Raw genomic sequence first — 17,118 nt, 5'->3', positions numbered from 1 at the left:
AACCCCGGATGCTCCCTAGACTGACTGACCAAATGAATCTTAGAGTAAATAAATACAGTTTAATCTATAGAGGAGTTCAGCTGGAGTATGATCAGTGTGCTGTTCATGTTATCCTGCAGCTCTAAAGTGAATCTGTCACAGCTTCAGCCTGTTTGTTCTATAAACTGCAACAAGACATATTAGATTTGAACTGTCGTTAATGTAGATGCTGTTACTTTAGGCATGTATATCTGACAGTTTAGGGGGGTAATAAAAATTCCGTACACTGCTTCTGTGTGTCTCTGTGATACAGGGGGAAGGGGGTAATGTGTGGAATGCCAGAGAGGCAGTAGGGAAGAAGAGCAGGAGCAAGGTCAGAACACTTCCAACTTGTGCTGTGCCGGCTGCACACGGAGCAGCGGCGGCTGATTGTGTAGACGGTGCAGGCAGGCAGGCCTTTGACGGTCTCACATTTTGGACTACTCCTCTCTTCTTTTGCGCTTCAGCCTCTGCTCTTTTTTCCTTTTCCTCTTTTTCGTTTCGAACCGTAATCGCCGGATCTTTGCCGGGGGTTGTCCAGGTTTTTCCCAGGAGCGCTCTGGAGATGCAGAAGACCAACAGGAAGAAGCGAGCTCTGAGGACCAGCACCGACCTCACGAAAGCTGCTCGTCAGTGAGTAACACGGCTCGCTAAGAGAAGAGCCTGCTCAGTTTAGCAAAGTAAAAGCCTCTTATATGTTTAAAAGGAATTAATTTCCATGTAATTTTGTGTTTTGAAATAGAAAGCAATTCAGCAATATGTGTTATTTTTGAATTTCTGACTATTAGGAAGTTAAATGACTGAAAAGTTGGATGTTTATGTCAACCGTTTCCCTATAAATTAGTCTATAAATCTGATTATCAGTTACACCAGTGCACATCCCATTGACCTTCTAACCCAGTTCCACTTTTGCATGGATTTCTTTATGCATGCCACTTACTCATACTCACACTTTTTAAATTATTAGTTGTGTTTCGAAAGTCATAACTTAACAACTAGAGGTTGGATTTGAATTTGATCACTCTAGCTTAATAATCAATAGCCTTGGCTAGTATTTTTTTCTATCAATTGTTTACATTACAGTTTGTGCGATGTGTTAATGGATGTGCATCGAAAGACTCAAGCGGTGGAACAGAAAACGTGGCAGTGAGTTATTTTATGTGTAGCACAGTGAAGTTTGTGTTTTCCCTGTATCATTTACATGTGTTTTTAGAGACGGATAATTTTTCATTTGGTGTAGACAGCTGTAATCTTGAAGCCTTATCCCATGGGCTGCTGCTTGTCAGCGTGCTTTAACATTCTCTCTCCCTCTCTTTGATACACACACACACAAACACACACACAAACACACTTCAGTACTGATTGTCAGCAGCAGTTAAAAATATGTATCACTTAAAGAAGCTATGATGCTAATGTCACCGCTGATTTCAGTCCAGATAATGCTGATTTTTGGCCAAACACAAACTGGATTTCAGACACAAACTTGGGCAGAACACCGACACAATCTCATAGTGACACAACTGTAGCTTTGTCTGTTACATTCTTAATTAATCTGTCTATTAGTCTACTACCTAAAAGCAACAGTCTAACAACTTTTTTTTTTAAATAATTTGGTGTATAGGCTACATGTTTTTATAGTTGGTAAATTAAGAATCACTTTCAAAAAGCTCAGATGACTCAAGAAAACGTAAATGCTCAAAGTCTTATGTTTAGAAATGAATTTGAAATTTCATAAATTAATCCCAATTATTTGTCATTATTTTGGTGTATGAAAATTAAATGGTTTAAATTAAAAATATTCAAAAATTACCCATCAGTCACTTTCACTTGACTGAATTTGCACAGTATTTTTTTAAGTACACTTTTGGGGTCTTAAAAATGCAAAGATTTAACTTGATATAAAAGACAAATTCTCTAAACAAAAGATTGGTAGATGATAAAAAATTTTCAAAACTTTCAAAAATCTATTTTTCAAAGATTATGTTTAAAAACAAAAACATTATTCATTACTATATAATTTTTCATCACAGGGAGCCACTGGAGACGTGCCAAAGAGCTGCTTGCAGCTCCGCAGCTGCAGGTTGCTGACTCCTGGTCTAACATAAGGGTTTTTGTTTTCTTGATCTTGGTTGGTCTGTTTTAACCACACCATGCCAAGCCAAGCTGTGATGACATTCATTTCCACTGCAGCCTGTGAAGCAGTTGATAAACCATTCATATACATCTCTGGGATAAACATACTGTTTCCTTAAATTCTTCACAATAAAAGTCCCCTGTTGTTATTTTTTTATTTTTTAGATTTTTTGGGGCCCTTTTTGTCTTTATTTTAGACAGTGACAGCTGAAGATAGGACAGGGAAGGGGGTAGAGAGAGGGGGGATAGCATGCAGCAAATGGACCACAGACAGGAATTGAACTGGTGAGGACTGCAGAGGACCAACGCCCTCAGTACATGGAGAACACGCTCTACCAACTGATCCATGGGAGTGCCCCAGTTATTTTTTTTTTTAACACTTTGATTGTGAAGCAGTACAAACAGGAAATGTCTTTATTCAGGGGTTTCATCAGCAGTAACTTAACATGTCTCTGACACAACTGAAAGTGAATATAAAACGGTAAAATAATGCAGACACCTGAAAGTTCTAACAGCAACACAGGAGAGAAACTGCATTTCAAAACATAAAGTTTCTGTCAGAAACTACAAATAACCGAAAGCTGAACATAAAGAGACTTTAGGAAATGTCTTCCTCTCCGCTCTGCTGCACACACAAGCTCAGTATCACAACACTCACTTGTCTGAGCGGAAGTAAAGGATGCTTGTTATGGGTTGATTGAGACCTGCAAGTTGTCACTACAGCTTGGAGGTGGGTTGGGCTCACTTCGGCCCCTCTGCACTGCACAGTGTGCTGAAAGTGGTAATGGAAATGCAGTCTGGCACGGTATGGTTTGGCTCAGCACGGCCAAAAGTGCTGGTGGAAAAGGCCCATGTGTTTCCTTGGTGGTTAAACTAAGAGAAAGCTCGGTCTCTAAAAGTCTCTTTGTGTTCAGCTCTCAATGCTTTTGTAGCTTGTGCTTTAATTCCTAGCTCAGTTTACACCTGGTATTAACATGTGGCCTGTATCTGGATATGCTACCTGGATGATGACATCCAATCCATGGCTTTTTGCATTTACACTGGGTATGAAACTGTGCTCTCAACTGTGTTAGCATTGTGATCGGATATGAAAATGGGTTGGACGCAGCTGGTGGACTTGTCAATAGAAATAGTTAATGACTTGCTAGCGATTGCTGCTACTTGTACCTTTTGATAGGCTTGCTTAAGCTAGCTGGAAGAGGAAGAGTTTGGTGTCCTTTCAACTTGCTTATATCAATGTTGTAACACTGTACAGAGTTTTATTACATCTGCTGGACTCCGATTACTGTGTCAGCCTATGTGACAGCCTCCAAATGTGGTCCAGCTAATCTGATCCCATGCGTGCATTTACATCTAATGTCAACATATCCACATACAGATTACATTTTAATGTCATGTGTTTAAGTGGGGTACCTGTGGTTTGGAGTTTCATTCTTGTGTTTCTGTTTGTACTTTCACATATCTGTATCTATTACATCTGCTGGACTCTGATTACTATGTCAGCCTATGTGACAGCCTCCAAATGTGTTCCGGCTAATCTGATCCCATGCATGCATTTACATCTAACGTCAACATATCCACATACAGATTAGATTTTATTTGAGTTTCATTCTTGTGTTTCTGTTTGTACTTTCACATATCTGCCTTATTTTACTGATTAATGACCACTTTCAGCCATATCACAGTGTGGTGTCACACTGTTGCTGCTTCACACTAGAAGCTTTCCACTCATTAACCAGTAAGATGCTTTTATTGTGAAGGAAATGCAATGTGTTTGTCACCATCTTTGCAGATCAGCTGTAAATATTGCAGTACAATGGCACAGTAACAGCTACAGTGAGATGAAAATGGCTGCTGGCAACATCTGGCTTGTGACTAACACACTTCCAACAGGTCATCAAGGTAAACAAGTTGACCTTTCTGTGCAGTGTGGAGGAAAGCCACTCGCACAATGTTCGTGCAGCTCGACTACTTGGTCACCGTTCACGGAATTTCTCAGTGCAGCTACCCCTCCCACGATGGAAAATCCATACCAGTCTTCTGTTCTACTCTTCAAAGTAGTAAATGCACCTTTATGAACCTTCTCCGAATCCACTGACAAGCAACATAAGCATCAAACTGTAGCTAGGTGGCTCTGAAAAGTTTGTAGCTTTGCAGTTGACATCTTCCTTCCCAGAGGTCAGTTACAATAGATTTCACTGTCACAGCAGAGACAAGTAAAAACCTCCTGCAGTTGAATCTAATTTTTCCACTCCAATCACAATGCTCAGTGTGTTCCAAACACCAGTTCTATTCCATTCACACTTGTGGCACACTGTTTTTTTGTTTGTTTTTTTTTTGGGGGGGGGGGGTTCTTGCCTTTATTTGATAGTATAGCTGAAGAGTAGACAGGAAAGGGAGATGAAGAGAGAGGGGATGACACGCAGTAAAGGGCTACAGGTGGGAGTCAAACCAGTGGCTGCTGCAGAGGACTGACAGTCTCCATGTATGGGGCGGACGCTCTACCAACTGAGCTAAACAGCCTCCCTGTGGCACACTTTTTTAAAATCTATAATATGTAACACTCCCACGTTAAATGTCAAAAAACACTATACCTACGTTGTGGTTGTGTCCTCGTGTTACCAAAATTGTTTCAAACAACTACATCAGATACATTACGGATAGGGATAGACAGGAGTTGGCAAACATGACTAAACATGACACGAATAAAACTTAAATGCAATGCCTCATTGATGAACATAATTTCTCCGATGTCATGTCAGATAGATTTTCACCTGCAAACATAGTTGTTTAACTATGAAGACAAAAACTCCCATGATCCCATGATGCTTCACGACCTCATCTTTTGTGATTTTTTAATGAGAAGCCCCTTGTGGCAGGACTTATATATTGGGGTGGAAACTTTTCACCGATTAGTTTACAATTATTGTGTTATTAATTATAATTCTTGCTGCTTTTTCAGTTTTATTGTGAAATATTTACTTTTTTGTTTTACTCCAGAACTGGTCATTAAATAATAAGCACTACAGAATTATCTATTTGTACTGTATACATGTACAATACTGCATGACCTTAAATATGCCATATTATTCCGTGCCACATAGTATGTTTCGTGATAACACCCCCCCCCATAAAGCCATAAATGGCTGCCCAGTATATTTTGTGTCATTCAAAGAAACCAACATCATAATTATCTAATGATGAAAGATTCCTCCCAGCCCTCTGCCAGTATATACACTGTATATGGTATAAATAGTATGTGGGAAGCACAGCGTGATTTAACACTCGCTCCCTGTCACGATACTGTCTAGGTTTGCATACGTCGTACTTCACTGCTGCCAGTTCTATTCTCGGATGTGTCATGTGTGCCTGTGTACGTCATCTTTTCTACTGTTTCTACCAGGACACATGGAGATGATGACATATTGGGCTGTGGCCAGGAACAGTCAGCAAAATGTTTTATATACAGCATGTGAGCAAATAAAGATGAAATGAATCCCGGCCTCATGTCTTCCATTATGAGGCATTAGGATATAGGCAGCAGTTATGGTTTTACAAGCTGTTGCTTGCTGGAACTGTCTTGGCCAAGTGCAGTGAGTTCAGTACATAACCCCTATGAAAACCAAAACTTGTTGTTTTTACATGTAATTTTTTGATGGATTAAACAAACCAGATGTTACATGTTAATCAGTGAATCCAGTGTTTATGCTAAGCTAGGCTAACTATGTTGGACCTAAGATGGTTGGACAACTACCTACTACATGACCAGAGCTGAGGACGACCTGTGCACATATTATGCCCACTTATGAGTTTTATCTCTGTGTTGATCATATTATGATGTTTGCATGAGTCATACATGATTCTTACACAGCGGTATGAGCAAATGAACTACATGACTGCAAAATCAGCAGTATTCAGCAGGTGGTTTGGTGCTGAGTGAACAGCAGGGTTTTCTGTAAAAATGCTCTGTAAGCCGCATATAGAATGAGCATCTAAATTAAACTGCAAAACAGTAATTTAAGTATTAAGTAATTAAAGTTTAAGACTTGGGACTTGATTTGGGACTTCTCAGTCTTGACTTAGGACATGACTCAGGATGTGCCTATGTTGACTTTGGACTTGGGCGCAAAGACTTGAGACTTACTTGTGACTTTTAAATCAATGGCTTGGTCGTACCTCTGTCATTGGCTATCATCTGACAACAATTTAGCCTCTGAGGGCAGCAGCCAGTGTTTGGGTGTTCCAGTGTATATCCAGCAGATATCTCTTGGGACTTGAGTGAAAAGACTTGTGACTTCCTTGCTCCCTCTTCTGTCATTGGCTGTGTTTTGGGGTTCTGGTGCAGCCAGCAGATATCTAGATATGTAGGTCAAGACTTCACTTGGACACTTTGGCTTGAAAATACTTAATACTTTCCCTCAAGTCCAAATATTAAAAAGTCTGTTATTTAAAAAGTGTGAGTCCGCAAATTAGTTCATTTCCCTTCTTCTTCTGACTCAATCAACGTTAACACTACTCATTATTTCATTCTCAGCAAGTTAACGCTTAATTCCCCAGACCCAAATTTTTACAGTTACAGAGGAGACACAACAGCTTCCATTTTTGTTTGAAATTTAAAGTTGCACAAACAACAGTAAGTTAAGGCTCTTGTAAAAATGCATTACATATGGTGACAAATGCATAATGACTTGTGTAAGACTCAAGACTCAAAGCTTAGAACTTGGGACTTGACTCGGAACTTCTCAGTCTTGACTTTGGACTTGGCTCTGGACTTGTCTGTGTCACATTGGGACTTGAGTGCAAAGACTTGAGACTTACTTGTGACTTTTAAAACGCCCCACCTCTGTCTTTAGCTGTCATCTGATGACAATTTATCCTCTAAGGGCAACAGCCAATGTTTTGTGGGTTCTGTTTTAGCCAGCAGATATGTTGAAAACAGATACCCAGGCCAAGACTTCCTCCTTCAAGTGCCCGTCAGTGTTTACAGTCCAGTCCAGTCTCAAAAGCAACACTACTCTGGCTACAACAGGACTACAAACAGAAATCAGAAGACTTGCGATACCAAAACCTTTCCTGTTGCCTATAGATTCTGCTTTCACATATATAGAGATTAGCTCACCTGTATCTAGAAGTGTCCCTGTGACTATGGCAATGATGCTGCTAACATGATCTGATCTGCTGGTGTGTGTGCGCGTCATGTGTCAGATCAAGGACATACCTGTAGCACGATTACATAGGCTAGCTAACAGCAAACTCTAAAGTTTACTGACCGTCTCCAGGCCATCAGGCCACTGAACTCTGCTGCTGGTTGCTGTCTGAAGTAAAAATATTCATAGATTGCAGAGGAGTGAGTGTGGTGTCACTTGTCCACGAGAGAGGAGAGGGATCCCCGTGACAGCAGTGCTACAAATCATAGACAGCTTTACGACCAGCAGCCGCTCACACCGGTCCTGCTCAGACATTCTGGGATGTCGGTCATGAGACAGAGAATATAGTAGGCGTCTCACCTGACACACAGGGAGGAGGGGGGGAGAGACCCACAGAGCACTTGAGCAATGACAAAGTTTCATTTTCAAAATTTCATTTAGAGCTTCCAAAGACAATCTATAACACTCAGCGACATCACTAGTACAATTAGAAGTCTTTAAAGTCTGCACTGTAAAACCAAATGCTCATATTAGTTAGTTGTAATAAGTAGCAAAAACTTTAGAAATTCTAAGAAGTTAGTTCTTTCTTTTGTGTATATTAAACTAAAACTTTTGATTGATGATATACTTAACTGAAAATGAAATCATGGATTTTTATACATTTCAAGGCAACTGTCCTAGCTAGATTTTTGAGTTTTAAATCAAAATCAGTCTCTTAAGTTCTGAAATAAACTTAAGAAAATACTTTTTTTTTACTTTTCTTTTTTTTTTTAGATAAACTTGAGGTTCAGAACACCCCCCCTCAAAAAAATGTCAAAAATAGTTCACATTGAGCTATGAACCTGATTTCTCATTAGATGTGTGTTTGAACATAAAATGGTTGTATTTGAAAATATTATATCATTAACCGTTACCCACTTTCACTTCAATGAGTTCACTCAGCAATTTTTGAAATAGAACTCAAATGTTCAAGTTTATCAAAAAAAGAAGAAAAATAAATTATCTTAAATTATCCATATCAACCTGTTAAATTAAGAGTTTGAGTTGCAAAACAAACAAATCTATTGAGGTAAGTGGCCTTGAATTGTTTTTCTTTCAACTTTATCATTTTTGCAGTGGGCTGATTTTGATAATTTTGGCCTTGAAATAAAGTTTTTTTTTTTTTTTTAACTATGAACTGATATCAGGAACTGAATACAGTCCTTTGCTATTGTATATAGCAATTTTAGGCCACTGCATTGCTTAAAACACACTAAATGTAAACTGCAGTTAACCATAACACTTTACGATCAATGGGTCTCATGCAAAGACATTTGTGCATTTTTATCTCGTATGAACATGCCGTGTTAGATTCGCCAAACATTTGTAATTTCAATGTAAATGATCCACCTGTGCATATTTGAGTGCACATTCATGAGGCCACCACAGTGACATCATATAAGGCTCCACTTCCTGCCCCATTTGTCAGGAAGTCTTCATTCATGAAAATACCATCAAAGAGTTAAAAAAAAAAAAAAAAAGAATTCTACAAGTTTGGAGTTTGACACTCTGCTTTCTGAGATCCCTAAAAGAAAATCTGTCATTGTAACAGTGTCAGCAGTGGAATTAAGGGACCTGCTAAAGCAAAGAAATGGGAAACCCAGTGCTGTTAATGCCATGTTACCTGAGGGTCTCGTATGAAAATAACAAGATGAGGTAATAATACATCATAGAATTAATGATGCTAGGCTTTCCAATCCAGCAGGATAATGTTAGCATAAAAGTGTAATTTATTTTTCAAACTCAAAATGTACAGTCATTAGTGAAGTACCAGCAGAGTGACTGCACATGACTCTACGACAGCTCTGTCATAATGGTATAGTTGTTATGTTTTCTTGAATAGCGTAATGGTTTGGAAGCTTTAGAAATCTTCTGCGTGTGTCTTGGCAGCCCAGAGCTCAGGAGGCAGATTTGATTTTCTTTGAATTGTTAAAATATGGTAGAGCAGGGGTCTTTAACAATTTTCAGGCCATGTACCTGAAAAAGTAGCAGGTTAGCTCATGAGGATTTGTGAGTAGCATTTGTCAATGTTGTGTTTTTCTATTTTGACAAATATTCTGATTTATCTTTGCCAATAATATGTTGAATTGATGTTAATCTGTACTTTGAGACAAAAAACTTTATCAAACAATAATTTGGCAGACCCCCTGCAGTAACTCTGAGGACCCCCTATGGGTCGCAGGCCCCCTGTTGAACACCCAGGTGATAGCAGAAGCGTATTAGCCTCTCCAGGGTTACACACTGGGCTTCTCTGTGGTCAACAATGTTTGATGTAGGGCTGCAGCTAACAATTATTTTCATAGTCGATTAATCAGTTCAGTAATCAATTAATAGCCAACTCAGATATCTTCACTTTACTGTCATAGACGAATAAGAAACCCCAAAATTATTCAGATTTAAGAAGCCGAGACTTTGGCCTTTTTTCTTGAAAAATTACTCAAACCAATTAATCAATTATCAAAATAATTGGTGATTAATAATAGATAGAATATATATATGATAGCAACATTAATTCATTTTGGAGTGGCATCCTTAATTTTTGCATGGCTTAAGAACAATCCCCAAGGAGCATTTCTGCCAATTTTGGCACTTTCCATTTGTGAAAGATTTCGCTGCACAAATGCCAGTAGCTGCTGGACTGTGAGTCAACTACAATGATAACAGTGCTGTAGCTGCTCCACTGTAGGAGATATGATTGGCTGATTTGAGATGCTGAGCGGAAAGCAGATTGACTTCTAGTCAGAATTTCATGTAATCCACTCTGACAGCGTGATAAACTCCTCTGGACAGACACACATAAACACATGTTCTTTCTTCTCTTCTTGTTAGGACCTCCCATTGGTCACTTAGCCCCTTCTCCAAATCTAATCCTGAATCTAATGATAACGTTTTATCCAACTTTCATTTGTAAATGATTTTGTTTTCTTTAAACTAAACTATACTTAACTCCAAACCCCTCTTTAAGAACTGAGGACTGACCGTAAAACCTGAACTGGCTCTCACTGTGATGGCAAATGAGATCACTGGTACACACACACACATACCAACTTTCTAACTCCTCCTCTAAATGTGCTGTTTAGATGACCCCATGGCCCAGGCCCTTCTGAGAAGTGCCAGCAGTTAAGTGGTCTATAAATCTCAGGGACACAATTAGACAACTCATGCAGGGTCTTTGACCTGATCTGACCCTCAGAGGTGAACCAGTCTTAAGTATTTTGATGATTGTTGTTTTGGCATCTGGTGCTCACGTGTTTCATAAGTTTCTACTAGCTGTGATGGACGTCTGGTCTGACACAACATACCACCTGTCCCTGTGAAGTAAAGACAGTGTAGGTGCTACAGGCTTCAAGGGTTGGGTACTGTTCAAATTTGAACCGATATAATAATTTATGCCTTTTTTGGTACCTTATTCTCTGTGTAATAACAAATATGTAATTTCAGTTGTAAAAATCAGTCCAAACTTTTCAAAATTGTCACTTATTTAGAACACTTTATAGTTGCTCTCCAGTCATGTGTCAAATAATATAAAATCAGTTCCTCCAGGATTTTGCAGCTTTTCTTTAAAAATTATGATGCATGTTGTGATGTTTTTAAGCTGCTTGTTTTGCAAAGAAATTTGCTGGACCAAGTGAAGATTGCAAAAAAACAAAAAACAAAATTGCAAATTTTAATTCTTTAATTATTTTTTGTGTAATTCATTAAAAATCGACAGCTTGTTCCAGGGAGAATGGAAGCACACTGTTCTAAATGTTGTACCTAACCTTCTCTTTTGTTAAATTCTAACAAATGTAAATGAAGAAGTTCACTTGGGGGTATTCCACAAAGAAGCAAAATAACTATGAAAAATCTCTTCAGTACCAAAATGAAAACAATGAAAATACAACAAAATGGTAAATAATAAAACATTGAGGGGGTTCATGAGACGCACATGTTAGATTTTAGCATGGGGTGAAACTACAATGAATGGTCAAAGTTGCAATGACAGGAAGGTCGTGCAGAATTCTCTGGGATTGGCTGAATTTGTGTTAAGTGTTACAATTGTATCTCCCAGGAGAGACAGTAAAATGCTCTGTAAGGCTTACATATAAACCCTTCTACAGTCGACGTCATCAAAAAGCGGATGCACTGGTCTCCCCCAGTCAAACAGACGAATTATCAAAGTATAATTACTGAATTAGACGGTTTACGAGCACCAAAATCACCAAAATGACTGGTTGTTGCATGTACAGCTGTTAGAATCGATATTCCACTGCTCGACTCAAGTTGTGCAGGATTACAACAGGGTCATGATCGCTGTGGCGGTGCAGTTGGCGGTGTCTATGGCTGCAAGCTATTGAATGTGTTGACTGGACTGAGGATGTGATCAAAACTGCTCGCATTTGCAGCGCCCATTGACAAGTTGTTGAGGTCCGCCATATTTTTGTTGCACTCCCAGCTTGCTCATTATTTATGAACTGGAAAAGGGTCTATAGCTCTGCACCTTGCCTGCATTTAGTATTCAAGGATTTATGAATATACAAATAGTCCCCGCCTCTCCACACAAACCCCCCCTTACCCGTAAGTAGCTACATCTGGTTTCTCCTCTGTTTTGCTAATTAAGGTAACAAGCTTCAGTCGGCTTCTCCTGTGAGATGAGCATCGCTGCTGGTGATATGTGCAGCACCACTGAAATCGATTAACAGGATTGGTTCCTTAGGTTTGTGACATCATATACTCAGCCTGAACTGAATCTGTTTTTTTTTTTGTTTGAGACTGCCCTTGCTCACTGCAAGTTCACAGCAAGAAGTGCTCAGACATTGTGTGTACTACTTATTTCTCTCATGTTATGTCTTATAACACATGAAAAACACCATATGCACATGTTAGCAAGGTTAAAAACATGACTTTCACCAGAGGGGGTCTTTAAATTTGAGAACATGCGCCTGACTCCTTCAGGTACAGTGTCATGGCCTTTTAGCCTTCCACTTTGTCCCACGGACTTTCTTCTTCACTGCCCACTGTCCATTTCTCTTCCTGGCCTCGCTCTTTTATTAGACCTCATTCAGAGTGAATCAGGTGCTGCAGTGTTATGCTGCAGGATCGTGCAGCAATTTGGGGAAGGTGGGGGGGGGGGTTATTTGAGCTGAAAATATAACCCCTGTAAAACAATCAGAGAATATCTGCACACCGTCTCCTCCCCCTCCTCATGTCTCACCCACCATAGACACAGACCAAAGGAGGCTTCTTCATGTTGCTATTTTGCAGCGTCAAGTGCAGCCAGACCCAGACACTGACGCAGTGTACACAAAATAGACCAAACGAAGACACAACTGTAGAATATGTGTCATGAACAGTTGAGTTTTCTACAGATATTTCAGGCTGACTACAGAGTCTGATCACCAGGTCATGACTGACCACCACTGCATTTCCCAAAAGTTGACTCTGCTTCAGCTTTTTCAGCACCACCCCACGGCCCTAACCACGCACAACTCCCATTCACAATGAATGGCAAGAGCTGCGCTTTCACTGCAGTGCCTGATTCAGGCCTTAGTCCTCTCTTCCTTTCTCCTTTTCCCCCATTCTGCCTCTCCTCCTTTTGCCTTCAGAGAGATACCTGACTGGTGTTAGATCTGTCCTGGGCCTGGCAGTATGTCGATCCACTGTCCAAGTCAACACTTGATCTAGATGATCTAATTAAGTCATTCATATGACTCAGCAGAGGAATGTTGTCTGGGTGTAGAAACACGGATCAAGTTGAGTGGGAACATCATTAGGGCTAATCCACAGCATGTGGTTCATCCTGAACACGATTACATATGTCCAAGCATTCGCAATGTCAGTCGTTTAAGTGTGGACATCAGATCCATCAAACACCTTAGAGTCCCTCCTAGGAATGACACTGAAAATTGAACTAAAATAGTTCCACACTGAGCTCTACGAGAAATAAATGAAATCAGACACATAAATTGTGTAAACTCTATGTGTAGCTCAGATTAAGAGCACCACATTGCAACAGTAGGGCATTGTGGCTTTTGTGCATGTGTGAGAGACATGGACAGACAGAAACTCAAGCTGAGTCCCAACTGACATGAAGTTAATACCACAGCACATCAGCATGAATAAAAGCTCTGTTTCAGTCTCTCTCACTCATCTCTCTCTCTGACACACACACACACATGCGTGCACACACACACACACACACACACACACACACACACACACACACACAGTGCGGTGGCTAGTTGCTAATAAAGTTCAACCCCTGACATTCAGGTTAAGAGAGGCCATCAGTATAACCTCATTGCAGAAACAGATGACCACATAACAGTCATTTCATTACATTCTGTTCTTTCCATCTCCTCTTTCTTTCTCATGTAACATGTGCATTACATAATTACACAGCATTATTTTAGTCTTTGGCCTATTTTGTTTTTGTCTAATTGCCAACATAATTTATCATACGCTTTAAATGTCCGAGGCTCTGGCCATTACAGTTAGCCAGTTGCTCATGTTTGTGGGGATTGTTGGGAAACTATGTGGCTGGCGAGCTTACCAGGAACAAGCTAGTTTGCCTCAGACACAACAGCACTAGCCAAGAGAATAGCCCACCAAGCTTGTTGTCCGATTCCTTAAGAACTTAGTATTTCACCATGGTTTTGCAGGACTTAGCAGTCGTCACTTTGGTGAGAACATGGTTGACCTCCTTGACCTTCTTATTCTGTGCTGTACATGAAAATAGTTGGACTGAGAGGCCAGTTTCATGTTGAAAGCTTGGACATTTAGACTGAAAAATACACACATATAATGTTTGTAAGCCTTGTAAACCCAGTCATTTGCAAATTTGCAGGGAAGTCTTGCCACAGTTGTAGCCATGCCTAACCCGACATGCTAGACTGTTTGCAACACAGAACTATCTGGGAAGTCCTCTTTAGAAATGGTTTGGAAAAGGGCAGGCACTTTAAAAAAAAACACATTTGTCAGGTGATTGGATGAACCATCTGTCTATCATGGGCTAATTTCAACCAGTCAGATCAAACTCTTGCCAAAGTCTCTTGGGAGAAGAGTAAAAACATCTTTTTTGTATTCTTTAAGGATTTATATATATGAAATATATGCAATTTATGAAATCTTACAGTCTGTTTTGATTTTCGGAATGTCTAAACTTGCTCTGTGCCAGAAAACAGCCTTGTTGCAGAAAAGAATTTGCAATTTAAACATGTTAAAACCCTTCAAAATCTAAAATCAACAATAGCTACTGATAACATAGGTATAAAAATGTGCTATTGTAGTAGTAGTTTTATGAAACTGTTGGCCTTTTAAAGTTGTGTCCCAGATTTCCAACAATTCAACTTCACAAAAAAATGATAAAAAGGTTTAGCCATCCCCTAAGGGCCGCTGTCTCACTTCCTGGTTTAAAAAAAAGGCTGGAATACTGCTCAAACACTGGTAAACTTAACAAATTCTTTAAATAACATTCCTATGGGTTGTGTCTCAACTCTGTAGCCCTTCTAAATCAAAGCTAAATCAGAATTATGGTATAAAAATGTATATTTCGATTAGCATTAAGACGTCAACTGTTTGCTGAAAATGACGTCTTCATTTAATAAAAAATTTAACCTCTCTGAGGTTGGCCTGTTACAAGGTTTAATAACCAAGAGTTTGATCTTTTAAAAAAATATTTTTTCGGCATAATTGAAGATATTGAAGATTTGCCCCAATTCTCAAGAACAAGTGATATATTTTACCGTACTCCATTCTGATTTTAATTATCTATTTTATACGTGTGTAGCATGAAAGAGATGAAACTTTCTCTTTTTTGTTCCAGCCCTTCATTGAATAGTCATAATAAATTACCCTGATAGTTAAATAAAGTTGTAAATGTTTTCCAAATTAGTTCCTTTACAGAAAGTTTTTTTCTTCTTTTTTCATCTGTATGTATGCCTCGCTCTGTATGCCTCCTCTGCCCCCAAAATAAACAGACACAAACACACACATCCCTCCACGTCATTTTGTCACTTCAGTTTCTTTTCAGCCTTACTGCTTGTTAATCAAGCTTAATGACAGGCTACTAGCATCCACACAGGCTATTTGTGTGTGTGTGTGTGTGTGTGTGTGTGTGTGTGTGTGTGTGTGTGTGTGTGTGTGTATGAGTTTTTGCCAGGCATGATATGTATGCTGACATACAATACTTTGTCATAATCACTGGGATTTTCATTCAGCACCTAATGATTTCATTGGCCCGCAAGGAGTGTTATTTATCCACTAGGAAGTTCTTGGCTGCATTCACACGGGACCTTTGGTATCTGTCACATTCAGGTGTGTTGACAAGTATAGTACATGACAAGAACCAACTGACAAACCAGCTCTAGTGTTTGCCGTTTCTTTGAGATGAAATGGTTGATTGTATTGCCTTCATTTTGATGCTGGTCAATTTTAAACCACAAAATTTCTAAATTTGCCATCAAAGTTCTGGGATCAAGCAATGACTTTGAGTCCTTCGTGCCAAATACTTATCTTGTCTTCAAGTTCAGGGGACCAATTAGCTAGTATCGAACATCCTGGTGGATTCTGCCGAACATGAAGATCCCTTCATGATGTCCAACGGCAACAATCTAGCACCAGTAATGATTCCAGCAATTAACACAAATTAAACCAATCCCTGTGAATTCTATACGACCTTGCAGTTTGTCCAATGATTGCAACTTTTCCATAAATTTGACCAATTGTTGTAGTTTCCTTCAAGTACCCCCACATGATGCAATACATGTATGTCTCAATGAACTAAAGATTTATTAAAAAATTTCAATTTTTTTTTTGGCCATTTTCACTTGTTCCTGCAATCCCTAAAAACAACGCAATATAGATCGCAATTTTTTAGAAAAGCTGCCTTGAAATCTCCAGTGCATCAATCCCCAAAGAAGCCTTCAAAATCCTGGAGGAGACTGTACTGTCTGATACTATTTACCATCAAGGTATCAAGGTCATTTATCTATCATTATACAGTCAACAGTTAAACAAACGACACATTCTCGTACCTACACACCAGAATAGATTGATTGTCAGTTATTCTCAAAATGGAAAGCATTCATAGTGACAGGCACAACGGACCTTAACTACGATATGTAGCTCATGTGACATTACGTGGTTTATGTTATAAAATGTTTGCAGTTTGGTTAGGTTTAGACACAAAAACTACTGGGTTAGGGTTAAGAAAAGATCGTGGTTTGGTTTAAATAACTAAGTTACATATGCCACATGATGGAAGCAATGTCACTCACATTTAGTTTATGTTCTAAAACGGTCACACTTTGGTTAGACTAAGGCAATAAAGCTATTTGGTTAGATTTGGACACAAAGACTTCTTGTTAGGTTTAGGAAAATACTGTGGTTTAGGTTAAAGTAACATAATGTGTGTCACATGACAGAAGTGATGTCACTTTTGCGATGGAAGTAATCAACAGAACTTTAAGTTACTAAAAACTTTAAATAACTTTCAGTTTACTTTTTGTTCCGCACAGGACTAGAAAGTGAAAGTTAAATGTGGACTTTCTCGCTCTTTATACTTCTCCTGCAATAGTTTTTTATGTCCACTAGGGGGCACCACCTGACAATAAAATGACATCAGTCAGAATAAATTCACTTCCGACCAACCTGCACATTTTCCCATTGAGGTTGGTCTGATAATGAAAGTTGTAGTCCTGTACAACAGTTCAACATCTGGGAAACACTGTCCGTCAACTTTGACTGCATTTCATCATAAAGTCTCCGTCCCACCTGCTTGGAACATGCTTTTCCTGTCAAG

The 17,118-nt window shown here is 39.2% G+C and overlaps 1 protein-coding gene across 1 annotated transcript in view; it reads left to right on the top strand.

Moving 5' to 3' along the window:
* Positions 1-411: 411 nt before the first annotated feature.
* The window catches only part of LOC146330823 (uncharacterized), a 47,739-nt gene continuing 31,032 nt past the window's right edge, over positions 412-17,118 (top strand). Inside the window, exon 1 of the mRNA XM_084747564.1 lies at positions 412-651. Within this exon, the coding sequence (XP_084603690.1) occupies positions 584-651 (68 nt within the window). The 5' untranslated portion in view covers positions 412-583. The remainder of the gene's footprint in view (positions 652-17,118) is intronic.

The sequence above is a fragment of the Lutjanus erythropterus genome, chromosome 3 (assembly GCF_056507025.1).
Source record: "Lutjanus erythropterus isolate fLutEry1 chromosome 3, fLutEry1.hap2, whole genome shotgun sequence".
Taxonomy (NCBI): domain Eukaryota; kingdom Metazoa; phylum Chordata; class Actinopteri; order Lutjaniformes; family Lutjanidae; genus Lutjanus; species Lutjanus erythropterus.
The sequence above is the reverse complement of the archived record's forward strand: the minus strand, read 5'-3'. Positions and strand labels throughout refer to the sequence as shown.